Genomic DNA, 21,269 nt, shown 5'->3' with positions numbered 1-21,269 from the left:
TTGGATAAACAACTCAGATCTTCTACTACCGATTGCCGTGATTCTCTATCATTAATCATATATAAAAAACTTACATGTGAGCACTTAAGCTCACATCTATTTCTTTATATATGAGTAATGACGTGGGCCTCAAAATTTTCCTTTTCTTTTATACATTATAATATTTTATTATTAGAGCTGATTTCATTTTTGTTTTATATTGGTTAGGGATATAATTTATATTTGATTTAATTTTTTAAAAATTATATTTGTTGTTATTTTATAAATAATAGAAATGATGAGATAAATAAAGTGAAATGTGAGAAAATAACTAGTAAAATTTTTAAATAAAAAAACATAATATCAAATATTTGTTAGAGTTTGTTTCATTATCATTATTTTTATGATACTATATTATTTGAGTGTTTTTATAATTTATGAGTATTTTTTTATCTCTAAAATTAATTTATTTTAAGTACAAAATATTTTTTAACAATAAATAATTATTCTTTAAAATAATTAACATTAATATATTACTAAGGCATATTACAACATTTTAATAATAATAATATTATTTTTCTAACAACTAATATCTTTTTAAATTACATTCTAGTGCATATATATTATATATGTTTTTTCTTAATTTTCTTTTTAGATAATTTTTTAAAAAAAACTTTTTAAGCTTACCTTACCTATAACCTCTGGATCGGGAAATTTGACGAAATAGGCACGAAAATTGACTTATTTGACCTAGTGGCAAGATATAATTTTTATTGCGTTCGTGGTCTTTTTATTTTTTTTGACGAAATTGCCCTTGTAGCGAAACGCTAAGTGACTTAGCGTTTCGCTAAGTGGATTAAGTTTAGTATAAATACTCAAATTTTTCCATTTCTTTCATTTTATTTCTCTCTCTTCTTTTGTTCTCTCTTTCACGGCGGCGACAGCGGCGACGGAGGCGGCGGTCCATATACAGATACAGATTTACAAATTTCTTATTTACCTAATCTTTATTTCACCCTAACCTAAATTGATTTTTGTTTTTATTATACAATCTTCATTTTTTTAAACCCTAACCCTAAACCTATTGTTATATAAAATAACATGTTCTTATTTGGTTCATATTGGTTTATATTTGGTATTTGGTTCATATTTGTGGTTCATATTGGTTCATATACGTCGATGATAATATTTGCAGATAATCTCGGATCATATGGGTTCCGTTTCAGGGAAGTTTCTCCAAGAACTTACCGTTTCGCTAAGTGCTTACCGTTTCACTAAGTGCTTACCGTTTCGCTAAGTGCTTACCGTTTCGCTAAGGATTTTTCGTTTGGTGAATTGTGATACACTATTTGATATTCAATTATGTTAAAACTACATACATAAACATGAGTTGTCTTAGCTCAGTTGGTAGAGTGCGTTTTTTTTAAGTATGTGGTCGTGGGTTCGATTCCCACAGACGGCGTTTTTATGTTTGTTTTTTTTTACTTTTGCATAAATCAAATTCTCATTTGTAGAGAAATGGTTATATTTATCCAAGGACTTACCGTTTCTCTAAGTGCTCAGCGTTTCGCTATGTACTCAGCGTTTCACTAAGGTGAGACTGAGCTCAGGATTCCTAAAGGCTCCAGTTAAAGCCATAAACCCTTTGATGGTTGCAAAAGCCTCAGGTGGAAAGTTTACATGTTATGTATCATGTATGTATGTAATGTAAGAAAATAAGAATATAATTGAAATTTGTTTGTTTGATTGTAGTTTCGAGAGGGATTGGAAAGATCTGAACGTGATTGGGTTTGGGTTGATCGGATGGTTAGCACCTTCCAGTATTCCGGCGATCAACGACAACAGTTTGACCGGACTCTTCTTTTCCAGCATTGGGACTGAGCTTGCTCACTTCCCAACTGGCCCTGCTCTCACTTGGCACATGAGATTGTTCTTGGCATTGACTTTTGGACAAATTGGATTCAAGAGTAGGACTGAAGATTACTTCAATAAAATAAATTAATTCTAATTAAGAAAATAATAATACTATTTCATTTATGCAAAAGTAAAAAAAAACATAAAAATGCCGTTTGTGGGAATCAAACCCACAACCACATGGTTAAAAGACACGCGCTCTACCAACTAAGCTAAAACAACTCATGTTTATGTATTTAGTTTTAACATAATTGAATATCAAATAGTGTATCACAATTCACCAAACGAAAAGTCCTTAGCGAAACGGTAAGCACTTAGCGAAACGGTAAACACTTAGCGAAACAGTAAGCACTTAGCGAAACGGTAAGTTCTTGGAGAAACTTCCCTGAAACGGAACCCATATTATGATCCGAGATTATCTACAAATATCATCATCGACATATATGAACCAGTATGAACCACAAATATGAACCAAATACCAAATATAAACCAATATGAACCAAATAACAACAAGTTATTTTATATAACAATAGGTTTAAGGTTAGGGTTTGAAAAAATGAAGAACGTATAATAAAAAAAATCGATTTAGGTTAGGGTGAAATAAAGATTAGGTAAATAAGAACGTAAATCTGTATCTGCATAAGCACCGTCGCCTTCGTCGCCGCCGTCGCCTTCGTCGCCGCCGTCGCCTTCGTCGCCGCCGCCGTGAAAGAGAGAACAAAAGAAGAGAGAGAAAGAAAATGAAAGAAATGAAAAATTAGAGTATTTATACTAAACCTAATCCACTTAGAGAAACGCTAAGTCACTTAGCGTTTCGCTACAAGGGCAATTTCGTCAAAAAAAAATAAAAAGACCACGAACGCAATAAAAATTATATCTTGCCACCAGGTCAAATAAGTCAATCTTCGTGCCTATTTCGTCAAATTTCCCTCTGGATCCGTCCCCATATATACCTTCATCAAACCTTATATTAATTTTAAAATTTAAAACTCTATTAGATTAGCTGGTTAAAATATTGTTGCACACCTAAATATACTCAACTTTTCTGAATTGCTCAATTAATGGCCGTGGTTAAAAATATTCCATTCAATGTGATATATATATAAGAATGGTCTTTAACATGCAAACATAAGAAAACATCATAGAATGGTCTTTCAAAGCATGACGTGGATGAGAAAAACCAAGCCATGGCCAAGGTCCATGGTCGGACAACTTTTTTGTGATCAAGTGTTTTTGGCCAAGAACACCTGGTTACCAAAAATCACCCTAAACTAAAAAATTTAAAACTTTTAAGATCCTGTTTTTAAGGGTACAAGATTTCTGTTACATACAACAAATCAGTGTTATTGAGCCATTTTCCTCAAAAAATGGCCCAAAACATGATCAAATCAATACTGTTTTTCAAATTTATGCGCTTTTAAATATATATAGCTGAATTGACAAAATCTGAAAGACATAAATTTTACAACCGCTCACACAAAATATGCAATCCATTTAAAGAAATATCAATCACATCATGTACATCATTATTCATGTCAATATTACAATTTATTGGGAAATTTGAGGAAATGACCCCAAAATAGGGGCTAAATGCGTTTGGTGCGGGCCCATGTTTTTTATAGCGCTAGTGACCCCCAAATTTTTTAATGACCATTATACCCATGCGTCACGCACCCTCCAGATGCGTGACGCACCCTGAACCCTATAAAGTCATAATTTTTTTTTTCAATTTCGATTCATTTTCTCTCTCATCTATGTCTTCTCCGCCGGTGAACCCTAATGGCGGAAAATATTTTTTTTTCTTTTCATTGGTGAAGAACAAATCGAAGAGGCACCGTGGATCATTCCACTATATTCAATGACGTAGAGCGGCGAAGAACTTCCAACGACGAAGTGCGACTCCAACGACGAACGACGACGACCAAAAGATAAAATTTCCACTATATTCGTTATATTCGTTTATATTTTGTGTTGTTTTCGTTTACATATGATTGTTTGTGTTGATTTCGTTTATAGAATGTCATTGAATTGCCCTGATTCGTTGAATGCAGGTTGGTTGGTAGGTTGATTCGTATATGGGCTCTTCGGTTGGTTGGTTGCGTCACGCAGGTGCGTCACGCAGGTGCGTCACGCAGTTGCGTTGCATCACGCGGGTGCGTCACGCTGGCACGTGTCAAATTTATTTGTATTTTCAGCGGCAATTGAAAATCTAGCCATTTTGTAAAGCTCTTTCATTTACTTTGAGAAAGATGACGAACTTCTAACTAGGGTTACTATCGATTCAGATTCTAGTTGAATTGACCGTTTACTAATTCGAAATTCTATTAATTTAAATGGTTCACTTGATAAATTCCAGGCAGAAATTCAATACAAAGCGCCGACAAATGGCTCCAGTGAAGTGGGAAATTGTGGACGATGCTTTTCCCGAAGAATACAGCCATCCCAGCAAGAGATCTAAGCAACCCTCTTCTCTTTCGGTTCGATTACTCGATTTAGTTCATTTATCATTTGTTTTTTCAATTTCTAGCTTTAATTAGAGAATTGGGTTGACTAGAACGATTCGTTTTGATGAGGAATTATTGATTCTGTTGATCGTTAATCGTCATGGTAATGTTTATTTGCAGAAGAAAAGTTTAGGAACATGTGGGTTTCTAATGCCTTCATCTCAGTACAATCCTCTTGATGAACCGAGTCCATTGGGTTTACGGCTAAGGAAGAGTCCTTCGCTTCTGGATTTGATACAGATGAGGCTTACTCAAGGGAATATTAATAAGATTGGATCATTAACTAAGGAGGAGCAAAAGGCTGCAGTATCTTCTACATCTAAGAAGCTGAAAGCTTCTAATTTTACTGGTTCTCTATTGAGGATTGGTTTCTGGGAGGTATATAAACTATTAAGGTTTTTTGGATTTAGTTATTACTTTAAGTTGTGGGTATTTCATTGGTTTTGTTTGGATGCAGTATAAGTCAAGACATGAAGGGGATTTAGTGGTAATTAACTTGCTTCTTTTGATTGTTGTTGTTGGTTCGGTTTTGTGTTTGAATGGCTCTTGAACTACTGCTGGTGAACTTTTGATTTGTATGAAAACGATGTGTACATTTCTTTACAGATTTTACGGATGGGCAAACCAGAACTACTTAGATTTGAGCAACTGTGGATCATAATTTCTTTATGTTCAAACTTCTCCTGCAAAGGAGGGGAAACACAGTCCACTTCTAGACATATGTGAAGTTTTCCACATTATGGGCCTTCTCATAGTTCATCAGGTAGAGTGCAACTAATTATAGTTTGTAAAGTAATTATTTTGTTGTCCTTTCATTTCATTAATTGACAAATTCTGATCATAATGCAGTAATGGACAACCATACAATAGAAGAATATGACCAAACTTGCTCAAAAGATGTCGAGAATAGATTCACTTGGTGAGCTGCTGGTTAATCTCCCGAAAATTGCTTATCTCCCATAGTTTTTGTTCAACATTTCAGAGGATTCCAAGATGAACCAAACTAGATAACCTTGAATCTGTTGTTGGGAAAATTTGTTCTAGTAAATGAATGGTTGTTAAGAGGATTCTGAAATCGACGTTAATAAATTGTGTATAGATAATAGGTCTACTGTTCTGGTTTAGTCTTTCTTTTAATTGTACAAGGAATATGTATAGTTTCAATTGTAAAAATATTAAGGGTGGCAATTTAAGTTGGCAGGGTTAACGATTCTAACCTGACTCGATTCTACCTATTTCGAACCAAACTCGACTTGATTTTTTCATGGTTCGGTCCGCGAAAACTTCGAAAATTCAGTATAAATCAAATTTCAAATATTTATAAAGTTCCCAACATAAGGTGATCATTATTGAGTAATGTCTGATTTACAAACCAATGTAATTACATATTTACTTACTCATCTATGTGATAATATCATGAATTCTCTACAAAGAAAAAAACAATTTATAAAAGACAGTATAAAGACACATATCATCTGATCTTTGTTGATCATAAAAAAGATCGATCAGATCCAGAAACTAGGGTTCTTCGTCGTCATTTTCCTGCACCAAACTGATAAATATGTCGATCTGGCTCTGCAATCTCACGTTCTCTCTTTCTACATGAGACCTTTTATTTCTCTTCTCCAACAGCTGAACTTCTAGGTGTTCAACACATTTTGCATCCTCTTCCAATTGCTCATTTAACCCATCAATCTCTATCCTGAGTTTTCAACAGACAATGGAGAATACAATTATTAGAGTTTTCGGATATTCCTATGTATGATACTACAAAAAATTAACTGTTTTACAACTTTCTGTTCATTTCTTGAACAGTTATTCTCCTTATGCTTTCTACAACATCAACATTCACAAGTTTGCGCACCTGCGTTACGCACCTACGTTACGCACCTGCGTGACGCACCTGCGTTACGCACCTGCGTGACGCACCTGCGTGAGGCAGCTACGTAACGCACCTGCGTGACGCACCTGCGTTACGCACCCGGATTCACGAGACGCACCCGTATTCCGTCGCAACTGTGTCATTTACCTAATGAATCCATAATCCCTAAACCCTAACAAACAATGCATTCAAAGAAAGAAATAAAAGGAAGGAGTAAGCATACCAGTAGCAGCGAACATCCTTCCTTTGTTGGGATTCCGACGTCTTCGTTGTGATTCCGACGTCAGGGTCGTGGTCTTTTTAGAGAGAAGGAGGAGAAGGGGAGAAGAGGAGGTGAAGAGAGAGAACAAGGAAGAAAGAAATAGGAAGAACTGAAAATTTTCTAATTATATAGTAAGGGCATTGTGGACTTTTCACAATGCCCTCGGGTGCGTCACGCAACTGGAGGGTGCGTGACGCAATAGGGGTATTTTCGTCAGAAAAAAAATGGGGGTCACCAGCGCTATTTAAAATAGCAGCCCTCACCATCCGCTATTAGACCCTTCTTTAGGGTCATTTCCTCAAATTTCCCCAATTTATTAGTATTATTATCGGGTTAGAGGCCCATGCAAAATAAAAATAAAAAATTATGTCCCACAAAATAAAAATAAAAATTATACTAATTAATAGGGGTTAACATTGCAAAAATATCAATATTTTTAATTTATCATACAACAATATCAATATACAGTGTGTTAATATACACAACTAGTATGAAAATATATTTATAGATTTTATTATTTGATTTATTCATTCTTTATTATTTTAAAAAATATATGTAAATAAATAAATAGGTTAACCGAAAATATATATATATATATATATAAATATATATTTACAACTACTTAATGGAGAGAAAATAAATAAAATTTTAATGGAGATAAATAGAGAAAAAAATATTAAAAGAGAGATAAAAAATAATTTTTTTTAATTTCATTCTTAGTTAGTAAGTCTTAATTATGGGAGGCCTCCATATCTATACAATTTTGTTAGCTCCCAAAATTATTTTCTTAAAATATATATATAATTATAATATCCGTTATATAATTTTTTTATAATATATATAATATTAATATAATTGAAAAAAATATTATTTAATTTATTATATATATCTATATATCTATTAATTAATTAAATAAATAATAATACTATATTTATGGAAAATTTTGAGAATTTTAAGGTCTTTAAAAAGTGGGCTATGCAATTGTATTATCCTCTTACCGGCTGATTATTATTGACAAGCTTAGCTAACTCTGATCTGTAATAGAAAAATGACATATGGGTGCATTAACTTCAATTGGATTTATCCAGAAAATATGACTGTATATGGCTTTAGCCAAGACTAGAGGATCTCTATTGAGGTAATGAGTTATACAAATTGGTTACTTTTCAAACCGAGTTCATTTAAAAACTGAAATTGGCCATAAAATCTGGCTGGAAACACTCAAACCGACAAAGGATGCAAACGCATGGTTCATTGACCATAAACAATCATAGTCGTCAATCTTGTCCTAACAAATAAATGTTAGCTTTTGCACATACGGCTTACGATACAATGTAACAATGTCAAGATGAAATGTCATGTGAAGTGAGATGGTTTGTATGTATCATCACAAAATATAATGCAATTTATGTGTTATTCAAGATAATATTTTAATTAAGATATTTATAGTATGAACTAAAATAAACAAGTGTAGAAAGTATTAAAATCCTTCTTTTTAAAAAAATTACAAACTTAAATTAAGATATAAATTGAAACAACTTGAAAGAGAACTCAAAATCAAAAACTTGTCTGCAATTAAATTAGTGAAAGAGTAAAAGGGAGCTTGGAATCATTATTAATGCCTCCATTTGAAAACACATGGTTGTGGTTAAGATTATGTTTGGAAATCAAACTTAATTTGAAATATATTGAAAACATTATTTAAAGTGGGTATATAACATTGCTTGCAAGTAATTATTTGTGAGGATTTTATAGCCTAAAACAACAGTTGGTATAAATCATTTTATATGAATGTGTTAAATGCTTTATATGAAAGTGGACAATGAGTAAGCAGTTGTAAACATAAGAAACCTAACCCTTCGGAATTTTGAAGTCGATTTATTCACAATTTTTTCCAGGGTTGATTGTTTTCGTTTTGTTGGTAGTTGACCTCGAGCTCCTACTTTTAAAGAAGATTGTATCAATTTCTTAGTTGATGTAGAAGCTTCCTTGGATTTCTCATAAATATCGGTATTTGTAATCTGATTTTTTTTTTCTTCATGTCATTCGGGACTTGAATGTAAAGAGAAGATTTGTATTCATATTTTGCATCAAGGTAATGAACCTCTTGCACTAATGGAGTGAGGATATTATACTAATTTCTTTCATTGTCACACACATTTGAATCGTAAATGTTAGTGATACTTTGATACCCACGTTTAATATATTTACACCACCGGTTCATAATATAGCGCATTTGTACTAAATTAACCTTCATTCTTCCCAACACTACAATGATATGCCCTACATAAAATGTCTCTAAACTCAAACATTCGACATTGACACCTTACATAACAGTCTAACTCGGTATAGAATACTTTATATGAAACATCTCTCAAGTGTTCGCCATGAATCCCCTAAAATGTTCTTTAATACTTGAAATACAGAAGTTTCCCCTTCATCTAATAAGGAGTTATGGCAAAACATCAACTCTCTCACTTTATTCTGGAACAACTTAAATATATCATTATTATAGACACTCTGAAATTGTCTTCCCAATGCATAACCACTGACAATTGGTATGAACAAATTATAAGACTGAAAATCTAATTGTGTTTCCTTCTCAATGTTCTTCTTCAAAGCCCTATCATAATTCTTAACAAATTGTTTTAGTGATGTCCGAAGGTGTTTTATATTTTAGTTTTCAATTACAATATTCAAACGATTACACCTTCATTCACTTAATATAAAACGATTTAGAGATTTGAAAAACAACTACAATATTAAAAACTTGTGGTTGGCACAGTTATTACACTAAATGTTTTTTATATATCACACATCTCTAATCCGATTTAACTATCATCACTCTCAAGAGATCAATATTTTTACACACGGATTTCAGAGGTAGAAAAAATGGAAGAACATAAAGAGTGTGAAAAAAATGAAAAAAAATTGATTTCATACATGTTATATTCCTTGTTCATATAATGATTTAAGTACTATGAAAGAAAAAATACAATACTAAAAACAAACTAGGGTTTCAAATAGGGTTTCAAATCCCCTCCCAGACTCATGTCGCCTAGAGCCAACATTCCTCTCATCATTTACCTAACTATAACAGACACAGCCATGGAAAACCTGTTGGCTGAAGAAAACGAGGACAAACTCGAAACGACTGTGTACTACATAAGTAAAAATATGACTAGGTGTGAATAGCATGGGTCACCAAAAGGTTAAGACACTATATGCAAGCTCACTCTATCAAGTTGGTATCAAGATAGGACCCGGTCCACTTCTTATTACAACGAACCCTTCTTTTACCAAGGCTAGCCAAATGAATGATGATATTATCTGAATACGACATAGCCTACATGGTACATAAGTCTATCAAAGGAAGCGTTGTTGCAGACTTCACCATTTGTGCTCACTCAGACTCTAGTCTTGATTACTACGACAATAGCATAATATAGTAATTCTACTAGATACATCCCGGGAACGAAAAAAGAAAATGGCACAAGTGGTTGAGTTATTGAAATCACCATTCGTTGCCTACCCAAGATCTGAATCTTGATTGCATATGGTAAATGCAAGGATATATTGATTACATCAGATATATCTGCGAACTAGCAAAAGAAAAAAAAAAGAGAAAAATGACATATAAAACCCAAAGCAAGAAGTCGAAATCCTCTCCTAAATGTTTTTGCGATGAGTCAAACTTTCAAAAAATGTGGTTCAGAGTGTTGACCGCCTTCCTCGAGGGTTATAATCATGAATAATCATTTGTATATAAGATCAAATTTATAGTCAATATCTCGAAAGTTAGGGAAAAAGAAATCTTATTCTATGATGAAAGAAAAATCATCACAAAGGATGGAAAATATGTTCAAAGCCTAGCCCCGATTACGTTTCGAATCTGAAAACGTCATGATTTATTCCAAAGGATCAAGGTTCATTCCAATCTCAAAAAATAAAAAGAGATAAACAAGGATAGGAACTGAGGAAACAAAAAATGTTTCTTTATCCAAAAATATGAGTCATTTGTCCATAAGTAAAGCTAGAAACCATCGACTAATGGATTTCAACTAGATGTGAAGGACACTTTGAAAAAAAGGGAAACAAATATTATGTTAAAATATTCCCTTAAAAGGCATAAAGCCGCGACCGGTACTGCAAAAGAAAATAAGCAACATCGAGTCTCCAAAACCCTATCTGTTTATAGGTACGTGAGATTATTCGTACACAATCTCGTTTAAACCTTATTTGTAGTTAGGTCTTCAAAACCCTACATATTGATAGGTGCGATAGATCGTTTTTATACGATTCCACTAAAAACTATAATCGTAGTTAGGTATCTAAACCCTATATGTTGATAGGTACATGAGATTATTCGAACACAATCCCATTTCAACCCTAATTATAGTTAGGTCTTCAAAACCCTATCTTCTGATAGGTGCGATAGATCGTTTTTATACAATTCCGCTAAAAACTCTAATTGTAGTTAGGTATTTAAACCCTATATGTTGATAGGTAAGTGAGATTGTTTGTACATAATCCCGTTCAAACCCCTGATTGTTGTTAGTTATCCCAAACTCTATCTGTTGATAGGTGCAATAGATCGTTTGTATATGATTATGCCTATAAATCCTATTTGTCAATAGGTCGAGACATCGTTTATATACGATTCTGCTAAATCTCTATCACTCGATAGGTATCCCCCTTCCACAACATCAATGCAATCAAAACACCATCAAACCAAACTCTATCTTTCAATAGATAGTCCAAGCCTTGTCTGTAGACAAGCCCAGAGTTCATTTGTACATGATCCAGTCACACGAAACTCTATCGCTCGAATATGTATCCCAAACTCTATCATTCAAACAGGTAATCCAAATCCTATCCCTCGATAGGTCCTTAAACAAAACTCTATCACTCGAATAGGTATCTCAAGTCCTATCATTCAAATAGGTAACCCAAGTACTATCACTTGCATATGCACTTAAGAAAATCCTATCTCTTGATAGGTATCCGTTCAAAACACTATTTCTCAATACGTATATTCTCCTAAATTACAAAAATCCTATCTCTTGATATCCAAGTATGTTTGTCAGCAAGCATAGTGAACATCCGTACATGATCCTAATCAAACCTTGTCATTCGAATAAGTACCTCAAAAATCTTATCTCTCGATAGTATCCAAGCCTTCTTTGATAATAATCGATCATTCGTACACGATCCTGATCAAATCCTGACATTCGAATAGGTACCTCAAAAATCCTATCTCTCGATAGTATTCAAGCCTTGTTTGTCAGCAAGCGCAACGATCATTTGTACACGATCTTGTCCAAACCCAAAATATCACCAAAACCCTATCCCTCGATAGGTACTCAAGCAAACTCTATCTCTCGATAGGTACTCTATCACAAACCCTGTCATATGAATAGGTATCTAAAACCCTATTAATCGATAGGTGCTCAAGCCTTGTTTTTCAACAAGCACACCAATTATTTATATATAATCCTGTTCAAATTATATCTTCCAATAAGTAATCTAACAAAGTCCTGTTTGAAATCTTATCTCACGATAAGTACTTAATGAAGTCTCATTCTCTAACACAATCTTGTTTCGATCCCGTTCTCTAATAAATGTTTTGTTACTAATTCATGACACGAAAGCATATGTGTTGATAGTAGCACAATCATTTATACATGATCATTCTCAGCCTCAGATGTGTGTGATTTTCACGGAAAGTTTGTTAACTTCCACGATTAATATTGACGATACCATAGGAAAGTTTGTTAACTTCCTCACCAAGACTTATCTGTTGATAAAGTCTCATGATCACATGTTTTTGATCACCTTGAAAATGTTACTTGTTAGTAACCCACATGAAAGCTTTTAAAACTTCCATGTTCCTTTTATACCTTTTGACAAATAACTTTAGCCATTTATACATGTTTAAAACATGAATAATCTGTTGATATTCATGCTAGATAGGAATTGGCTTTTCAATACCTACAATTATCGTTATCCTATGGATTTAACGGATACTTTGTTAAGTTCTATAAAATAGGATTTTCAAGAATCATCCTTGTTAGGATAAACACCAATGAAATGATTTCCTAAAGCAACAGTTAAAAGCACCCCAACGAATGTTATGTGTAACATAAGTAGGTCACTTCAACCGCGACACGCTTCCATCTCTCTAAACCCCTCGTTATAAATTGGGGTTAGATAACCTAGTGTTAGATTTCATACTTGAATCCACGTTTTCAAAAATCAGTTTGTTGTATTCAAACTCGATTCGAAAGGGGCACTCTATAAACACTAAAAATTTACATCCCGATTTATAATATTAAAATAATTATTTTGACTTATTTTTGAATAAATAAAGTCAAAATAATTAACCTCATTACCAAAAAAAACAATTAAAACAATTAAATAGGCTAATTATTGTGATAATTAAGCCTAATTAATTAAGTAAAATTATAAAAATAATTAAAATAAAATTATTTGAGATAAATGTTGTACTCTTTTATCTAAAAATAATTTTAGAAAAATTAAGGGATTGAAATAAATAATTTAGAATGAATTCTTGTATCCATTTCATCTAAAACAATTATTTATTTAACCTTGAAAATATACAAAAATAAAATAATAAATTGGTTAAATATTTTCTATATTTATTTCAATATTTTGTGTATTTTTAAAAAGATCAAAATTAAAGTCTTGAAAGAAAAATTAATTTCAAATAAACCTTTAAGGATTTGATAAAATATATATATATATGATCATGTGTGGCCGGAACTAAGAAAATTAGTTGTAGTGCACGCTAGGACCATCGGATCAACTCTGGATTTTCATTTAGTTTCCAAGAGTGCTTAGCGTAGCCGGTTGTAACCAGAGCAACATGCGCCCGGACCACAACAAATCAATAAACGTTTGTTAGCTAAAACGCTAACGGAACGCATAAACACCAACGGCGTTGAACAGACCGCTAACGGAGCACATCCCAACATCAAAATGATGTCGTTATTGGCTCCAGTCTTCTTCCTCATCGCGACGTCATGAGGATAAGCTTCAAAGATCTGTGTTCATCTTTGTTTTTCGGAACTCAATCATTGGTCCACTAAAACGGTTGATTCAAAGTCCAAAATGGTTTTGATCAACCTACAATGGTGATCATTCTCCCTACAAAATTAGGCCTCGTCACTGCCTACTTCGGCTAGTTGACTAAAGAATAGCTAAAACACCAGCGCCTAGGAGTGCTCCGCGTAGCCGGTTGTAAACAAAGCAACACGCGTCGTGCCACAATGGATCAGTAGATGTTTGTTAGCTAAAACGCTAACGGAATGCCCAAACACCAATGACGTTAGACAGACCGCTAACGGAGCGCATCCCAGCATCAAAACGACAATGTTTTAGTTCCGGTCTTCTTCCTCATTGCGACGTCGTGAGGATAAACTTTAAAGATCTGTGTTCATCTTTGCTTTTTGGAACTCAATCATTGGTCCACCAAAACGGTTGATTCAAAGTCCATAATGGTTTTGATCACCCTACGATGGTGATCATCTCCCTACAAAAGTAGGCCTCATCACTGTCTACTTCGACCATTTGATTGAAGAATAGTTAAAACACCATTAATGGTTTTTGGCTGATTCATCCTACTTGGCTCCTCCAACCGACCTTGGGCAGCTATAAATAGCCCTCATGGATCATTCTGAAGCCAATTAGGAACCAACTCATACCCTCTAAATTGAAGAAAATCAAAAATTTGCCATTAAAGCTTGAAGCTTTCAGGTTTTTTGAGTTTTCTATTTGAGGACTTAAAGCTTGGATCTGAGCATCCAGAAAGCTTTCTTAAGGATGAATGAGTGTTCTTCAATCATTGATAAGGTTCCAAACACCCCTAATTCAAATTGACATTTGAATTTGAAATTTTTATATTTCAAATTGTATAAGCTTGTGCTTGCTGTTTATGGTATTTTGTGGTTCAAAATTCATCCCTGGATGATTTAGAAACTATATAGATAAGATAGAACCCATCAATCAATCTAAATAACAAAAACCCAAATTTGAATTTTCAAAATAAAAAAACGGGTTTGATATTCTTGGGTTAATTTTGTTGAATTACAAAAAACTTCCCAACATGATTGTAATGATGTTGGGCAACTATTTGGATTATGTTTGATCCATCCCGATCATGTTTGATCAAAATCAAAATTTTCAAAATAAATTGAAATTTTTTAGTTCTTGAATTGGTCAAAACAAACAACCATTATTCTTGTTTTGGTACAAATCAAATATATGTAGTATAAGGATTCTATTGGATAACTCCTTACACTTCAAAACAATTTTAAAATTAAAAACCCAATTTTTGATCACAAACTGTTTTGAGCAAATTGAACACCATCTAGGTCGATTCATGCCTTGAGGTGATGATCAACATGTTCTTGGGATCTTTGTGAAGCTACCCAAACCCTTGAATCCAAGAATCCAAGCTAAAAATATGAACTAAAAAAATGAACATTTGATGGACCAAGGCTTATTAGACTAGGACCGAGAGATCCAACCGAGGATCCTCGGTCTAGACCAAAACCTAGGACCAAGAAAATTGAACTTAGGACCGAGACCTAGGATCGGTGTTCTTAGCTTAGAATCAATTTTCTTGAGCTAGGATTGAGAGGTCCAACCGATGCTCTTTAGCATAGGACCAAGAGGTCCGACCGGTGTTCTTGAACAAAGACCGAGAGGTATTTCCTTCCTAGTTATCATCTGCAACAGGTACTAGCATTCAAATAATTTTTAATATTTTGAGATATTTCCACAAAAATATTTCAGCAAAGGCTTGTTTGATTTGTTTTCTAAACTCTAATGCCTTTAAAAATTATTAATATTCTTCATGTATTTCCTTCCTAGTTATCATCTGCAACAGGTACTAGCATTCAAATATTGATGTTTCAATATTTTAAATAACGCCAACCCTAAAAGTATGACTAGGACCAGAAGAATAAACAGTTAAAACTCAAACATTATACAACCGATTTTTAAAAGCCAACTATATAGTAGAAACCGTTTTAAAAAATGGGTACGGAGGATAAAGCGCGAAAGTCTTTTCCCGAGTATCATCAAACTACGAACTAAAAGAAAATTATAGTCAATACGTTTGTATACGTATGCCAACTTTTATTGATTTTCAAAAATTAATTGGCGACTCTGTTTTAAAATAAATAATCTTTTAAATTAATTATGTTAAAACTAAATAATTTTTAAAAAATAAATTGTAATTTGATTACCGTAAATCCCCGGATTATTTAAAATAAAACTCCAAAATTAATTATTTTTTAAATTAGTTTTAAAAACCTGTCAATAATCAACGAAATTTTTAAAAAAAAATTATTGACACGCAAAGCAATGTTCAATTTCTCGAACCTCGAGCTTTTCATGAAACTCGATAGAAAGAAGTTTTTCCGGTGTTACAAATAGTAAACACAAATTTTATTTTATTTTAAAAACGAAGGTATCACATTTTTTATTTTTGGTTTGAAAGAAACAGTTGGAAATTAAGTTTTAACATATAAATATTATTAAATTTGTTAATATATATATAATTAAATTATATCTTATAATATATATATATATATATTATTTTATCTAAATTAATATTTAAATAAGTAATTTAAAAAGTTAATTTAATTTTCTTTTTCCTAAACTCAGATCCAACTAGATAGTGTATTTCTAATTTGGGTCACTATTACATAGGATCACTAATTTATCTATTGGAGAAAAAAAAAGATAATAATATTAAAAAACTGACTTTTAAATCTTTTCCGAAGAAAAAATATTCATCCTTCAAAATACAAGAATTGTATTAATTAGTATCAGAACCTTTGACCGAAAATTTTGACTCTTAAATTATCTAACCGACATAATCGGGTACATATTGGCATGTCTAAAAATAATTAACAAAATTCGGTCCTAATACATATTATGACAAGAGTTTTCTTAATATTCTTATTCTTTTTATATTGGCCACCGTTATTTTAATTCATTTAAACTTTTGTGAACATGTTTTTAGATTATTTCAACTTTTACAATAATGTATTTAATGAAATAATTTAAATTGCATTAACTTGTCTAACAAAATAATTTTTCGTCAGTTTCCAAAAAGTTGAAAGCTAAAGACATCCTTAATTATATATCTTAATTATACAGTGTTGAAGACTCCCTTATTTTATCCCAAAAAAAAGTAAAGTCTCTTATTTCTTTTTTTTTTTTTTTTTTTAGAAAAGCAAATTAAAGTTATTTTATTAAAAAAAAATCAAAAAGAAAAAATTAAACCAAAGCGTTATTAAATTTTTCTAGATGCCTAACAAATTTTGTTCGTAACCGTAACAACACAACAGAATTACAAACAAGTTCAAAAAGTGTTTATCTCGTTAAAATATCAACGTAAATATTAAACCTTTGAATATATATAATATTCATTCATTCATACATTATTGCAAACTTTTCAAAGAAGGGTAATTAATTAAAGGAGGATACATAATTAATTAGCTATATCTAATTAATGTAATTATAAATAAGCCAACCATTGAAGCCCTTATGCTTGAATAATTACTTAAACCTCTAGATCATTTATTAAACCATGCATGCAATCATTATTTAATTAATTAACCAATCTGCAATTCCTCCTAATCTCCCCATTAGTGCCTGTAAGAGGACTTAAATTCCCCATTCTCACCATGGCAGATGCAAAGTCTTGGAAAAAGACCCTCTGATTCGTGCTGTAGAGCTGCACCAAGGCATCTTGGGAACCGTTATTGAACAGTTCTTGGTCTGAGTGGAGCAAGCCCCGTCGGTTAATCAAGTTCTGGTAGTAATTGTTATCGAACCGATTAGTGCCTGTAAGAGGACTTAAATTTCCCATTTTCACCATGGCAGATGCAAAGTCTTGGAAAAAGACCCTCTGATTCGTGCTGTAGAGCTGCACCAAGGCATCTTGGGAACCGTTATTGAACAGTTCTTGGTCCGAGTGGAGCAAGCCCCGTCGGTTAATCAAGTTCTGGTAGTAATTGCTATCGAACCGATTAGGGGTCCGAATGTCGAGAGGGGCCAAGTTGGAGCCGCCAGTAGTCGTGTCCTGTGGGCAAGTGGATTGACGTAGGGTGGCAAAACTCTGGTCGATGTTGGTGTCGTTGTAGATACGCTGGCTGAAAGTGAAGCATTGGGCCAGCCCGATTGAGTGGCTGCCCGAGAGGGCGGTCATGTCCCGGGCTGAAAGCCCCTTGTTTGTGAACAAGGTGATGAGGGTATCCAAGTTTGCGAAGGGGGATGGTAGGTCCGAGTTGGCTGTACTCTGGCTAGCCGTTCTCGCGTCTCTCCGCCCCAGTGGCACACCCCATGAAGGTCCTCCCAACTAATTAAGAATTATACAATATTTTAATTAATTTCTAAAGTAAACTAATTATTAAAACATTTTATTGTAATGACAACATGTCCGACCATTAGGTTGGATAGGGCTGTACTATATTATGCTGAAGACCATACACAAAAAATCTTTATTACCTTTTAAAAATAATAAAATTTATATTAATTGTCTGATAACACATTAACACTAGTGTGAAAATATCTTAAAATCAATCAATGGATTCGATTCTCTTAAGTCAAGTCCACCTTAATTAATTATATTTGTCCTTATTAGACAACTTCTATTCTTTTAACATTTTTTAAAATAATACATAGATATATAATATTTTAACATTAACTTAACTTAGTTCATTAATTAGTTGTTTAATATTAGTACTTACAAGTGTGGTTCCATCTCGTGCAGCTAGGGCAAGGATATCGCCGCAAGAAACCGTGGCGTTGCAAGCGGCTTCCACGCGAGTTTTAATGGTGTCGATGACCTCGAATCCCCTAACCGAGTTCCGGTTGGCCAGGGCGTTCTTCTCCCCAGTGAACGTCGGAGTGTCATCTAGTAGTACCGATCCGTCGCATCCCTATCATATATATATATATATATGCTTTAATTAGAAACATATAATTAAATAATTACCGAAATAGTCGTGGAGACTCATAACTTAGTGATAAAACATATTAAAATTTACATACGTTGACGAAGCAGTCGTGGAAGAAGAGGCGGAGGATGGAGGCGCCGAGACGGGGCTGTTGACGGACGGAATCTCTCATGACGTTGAAGACGATGGTCTGGAGATTGGGGCAAGAGACGCCATAGAAGTTGTTACGAAGCTGGGCGTTGGTGCTGGAGATAGAAAGAAGGGATATCGTTATTATTAATGTTAGTGAGAGGATGGATATAATTCTTGGTGCCATTGATGATGATAATGATATTCAAGATATGAGATCACCAGTTGTAATAAGAGCTGATGAAAGCTTTGTTTGTGAGTTTGAACTTTGCATGTACTTCCTATTTATAGATACAGACACTAGAGATCTTCTGCTACCAAAATGCCTCTGTTCCCTCTATTCCCTCTCACATAGAGGGGCATTATGGTAATTAAACTTCATTAATTAAACTTAATTAATGAAGTTTAATTACCATAATGCCCCTCTATGTGAGAGGGAATAGAGGGAATAGAGACATTTTGGTAGCAGAGGATCTCTCCTCAGATACAGATGTCAGCTTGTTTTTATTTCATATTAACTATTTTAAAACAAATCATTTTCTATAACATAAAATAACAACTTTAAGTAAGCTCGAAAGAAAAAAAATATTTAATTAAAATAATATTATAATTTTATTTTATTTATTAGGGTGGTTTAAGTAGAAATAAAAAGTATACTGATATTGAAAAAATAAAATTAAAATACATCAAAAATAAAATAAAAGAAAAAAAAACACAAATAAGTCTCCAACATATTATCGTACTCTTACATTTTTAAAATGATTAGTTTTCGATCAAATCCAATAAAGAAATTGTTATAATAATAAAATTATGAACGATACATATTGAACAACTAAAGTCATTGACAATTTCTTTCTAGTTAATTAATTAAAAAAAAAAATTTATTTAGACGTTTATCTAAAATCTATTCACTCACAAATCAACCGTCTCAATTTCAATTCTTTACTCTGTTGTTCAAAAAAAATTAAGTATGTTTGTTTATATTTCAACCTCATAATTATAATAGTAACTAATGTAACAAATTTTTTAATTCTAAATATTTTGAATAAGTACTTTTTTTAAATTTAAAAACAAGAATTGACTTGTGCCTTGGTTGGTTATATATATCACTTGAATCGGTCAAGGTAATAGGGAAACTCAAATTAAATGACAAGTTGGACTTAATCTATATATATTAATTACAGTAAGATTAGGAGAAAGATGAATAGTCTTAATTAATTGAAAATATTTAAATATTTTGAAAATTTGACGAATGTGTCCAAATAGTGGAAGAATATGAAACATTTAGCTGACATTAATTAATTAATTAATTAATTAATAGATAAACATATTTAATTGATTAATTAATGGATGAAAAAGAAAGCTGCTGCATCATCGCGGTCACCGGCGGAGGAATACGGAGGAGGAGGACCCACTTAATCATGAGTTGACATCTAAAATAAATAATTTATATAATAATACATTTTTGTATTTATATCATTTTTCAACTTATTTTCGTTTGAAATTAAGAGGTAACGTTCTTGGCTATAATAAAGTCACCTTTAGATTCGTAAACGTAAAAGACTAAAATATAATCCTGTTACCAATTATTATTTATCTAAACAAAATTATACTTTTTAAAAAAAATATTGTGATATTCTTTTATTTTAATGATGGAAAATTTTAATTAGGTCACAATCAATTAAATAAGAATTGGAACAAACATCAAACGAGCTCCTAGAGTCAATCAAATAAAATAAAATAAAAAACTTATATTATAGTCTATTCATTTGGACGAAAAGTATAAAAAAATCGTAAAAAAAATTACATTAAAAATATGATAATATTTTTAATTTTATTTTTAACCGTTTTAAGTTTATGGGCGGGTCAACCCACAATTCGATCCAAGTATTTATTAACTCTCACATATATATCCAAATTAACCATGCCTTTCAACCCGACAATCTAGACACTTTAAAAACTAAGCATCATTATAATTATAATTATAATTATATATTAGTTGGTTAACAAATTAACTTATTGTTAAAATGTCTCGCGTTTATCAAATTTGATATTGAATTAAAAATATAAAATTTGTTAGCCTAGTTGGTTAAAAAGTTGTAATTATTTTGTTAGGGTGTAAATTCGAAACATATCTATATCATTTTTTATTTTATTTTTAACCGTTTTATATTTATGGACAGGTCAACCTACAAATCCGATCAAAGTATCAATTTACTCTTATATATATATATTCAAATTAACCACAGCTCTCGACTTGACAATCCGAACACTTTGAAAATTAAACATCATTATATACACTAGTATGACTTCCGTGTGATGCAAACAAACAAATATATAAGCGAAATAATTAAAACAAAATTTAAAAAATTAAAATTTCTATAAATAAAATCGAATCACAATATATAATATATCAATGTCGACCGTTTAAAAAAAATTAATCAAATAAAATAAACATAGAATTTCACCTTAAATAAATTTTGCTATATAAAAAGTTAATACTATTTTTTTTATTTACAACTTTACATTATAAAAAGTTAATAATCATTTAAATTTTATTACATAATTTTACCACTATATTGTGTTTGACATTAATTTCATAA

General features: G+C 32.2%; 2 protein-coding genes and 2 non-coding genes across 4 annotated transcripts; 2 read left to right on the top strand and 2 right to left on the bottom strand.

Annotated features, from left to right (window-relative positions):
- Window positions 1-1,158: 1,158 nt before the first annotated feature.
- On the top strand, window positions 1,159-1,981 carry LOC124944922 (photosystem I subunit O-like). Its single transcript, XM_047485301.1, has 3 exons — window positions 1,159-1,209; window positions 1,562-1,677; window positions 1,732-1,981. The coding sequence occupies exons 1-3, from the start codon at window positions 1,159-1,161 to the stop codon at window positions 1,979-1,981; spliced, it is 417 nt and encodes a 138-aa protein (XP_047341257.1).
- On the top strand, window positions 1,369-1,441 carry TRNAK-UUU. The gene has a single exon. It is a non-coding gene; the product is annotated as a tRNA-Lys (tRNA).
- A 61-nt stretch (window positions 1,982-2,042) lies between the features above and the next one.
- Window positions 2,043-2,115, bottom strand: TRNAK-UUU. Its single transcript has one exon. It is a non-coding gene; the product is annotated as a tRNA-Lys (tRNA).
- Window positions 2,116-17,095: 14,980 nt separating this feature from the next.
- LOC124922722 (peroxidase P7-like) lies at window positions 17,096-18,907 on the bottom strand. Its single transcript, XM_047463437.1, has 4 exons — window positions 18,632-18,907; window positions 18,328-18,519; window positions 17,605-17,936; window positions 17,096-17,433 (listed from the first exon to the last, which is right to left on the bottom strand). Exons 1-4 carry the CDS (start codon window positions 18,851-18,853, stop codon window positions 17,187-17,189), a joined length of 993 nt encoding a protein of 330 aa, XP_047319393.1. The 5' UTR covers window positions 18,854-18,907; the 3' UTR covers window positions 17,096-17,186.
- Window positions 18,908-21,269: the final 2,362 nt, after the last annotated feature.

The sequence above is a fragment of the Impatiens glandulifera genome, chromosome 1, assembly GCF_907164915.1.
Source record: "Impatiens glandulifera chromosome 1, dImpGla2.1, whole genome shotgun sequence".
In the NCBI taxonomy this organism is placed as follows: domain Eukaryota; kingdom Viridiplantae; phylum Streptophyta; class Magnoliopsida; order Ericales; family Balsaminaceae; genus Impatiens; species Impatiens glandulifera.
Note: the sequence above shows the minus strand (reverse complement) of the source record. Positions and strands in the feature narration are given on the sequence as shown.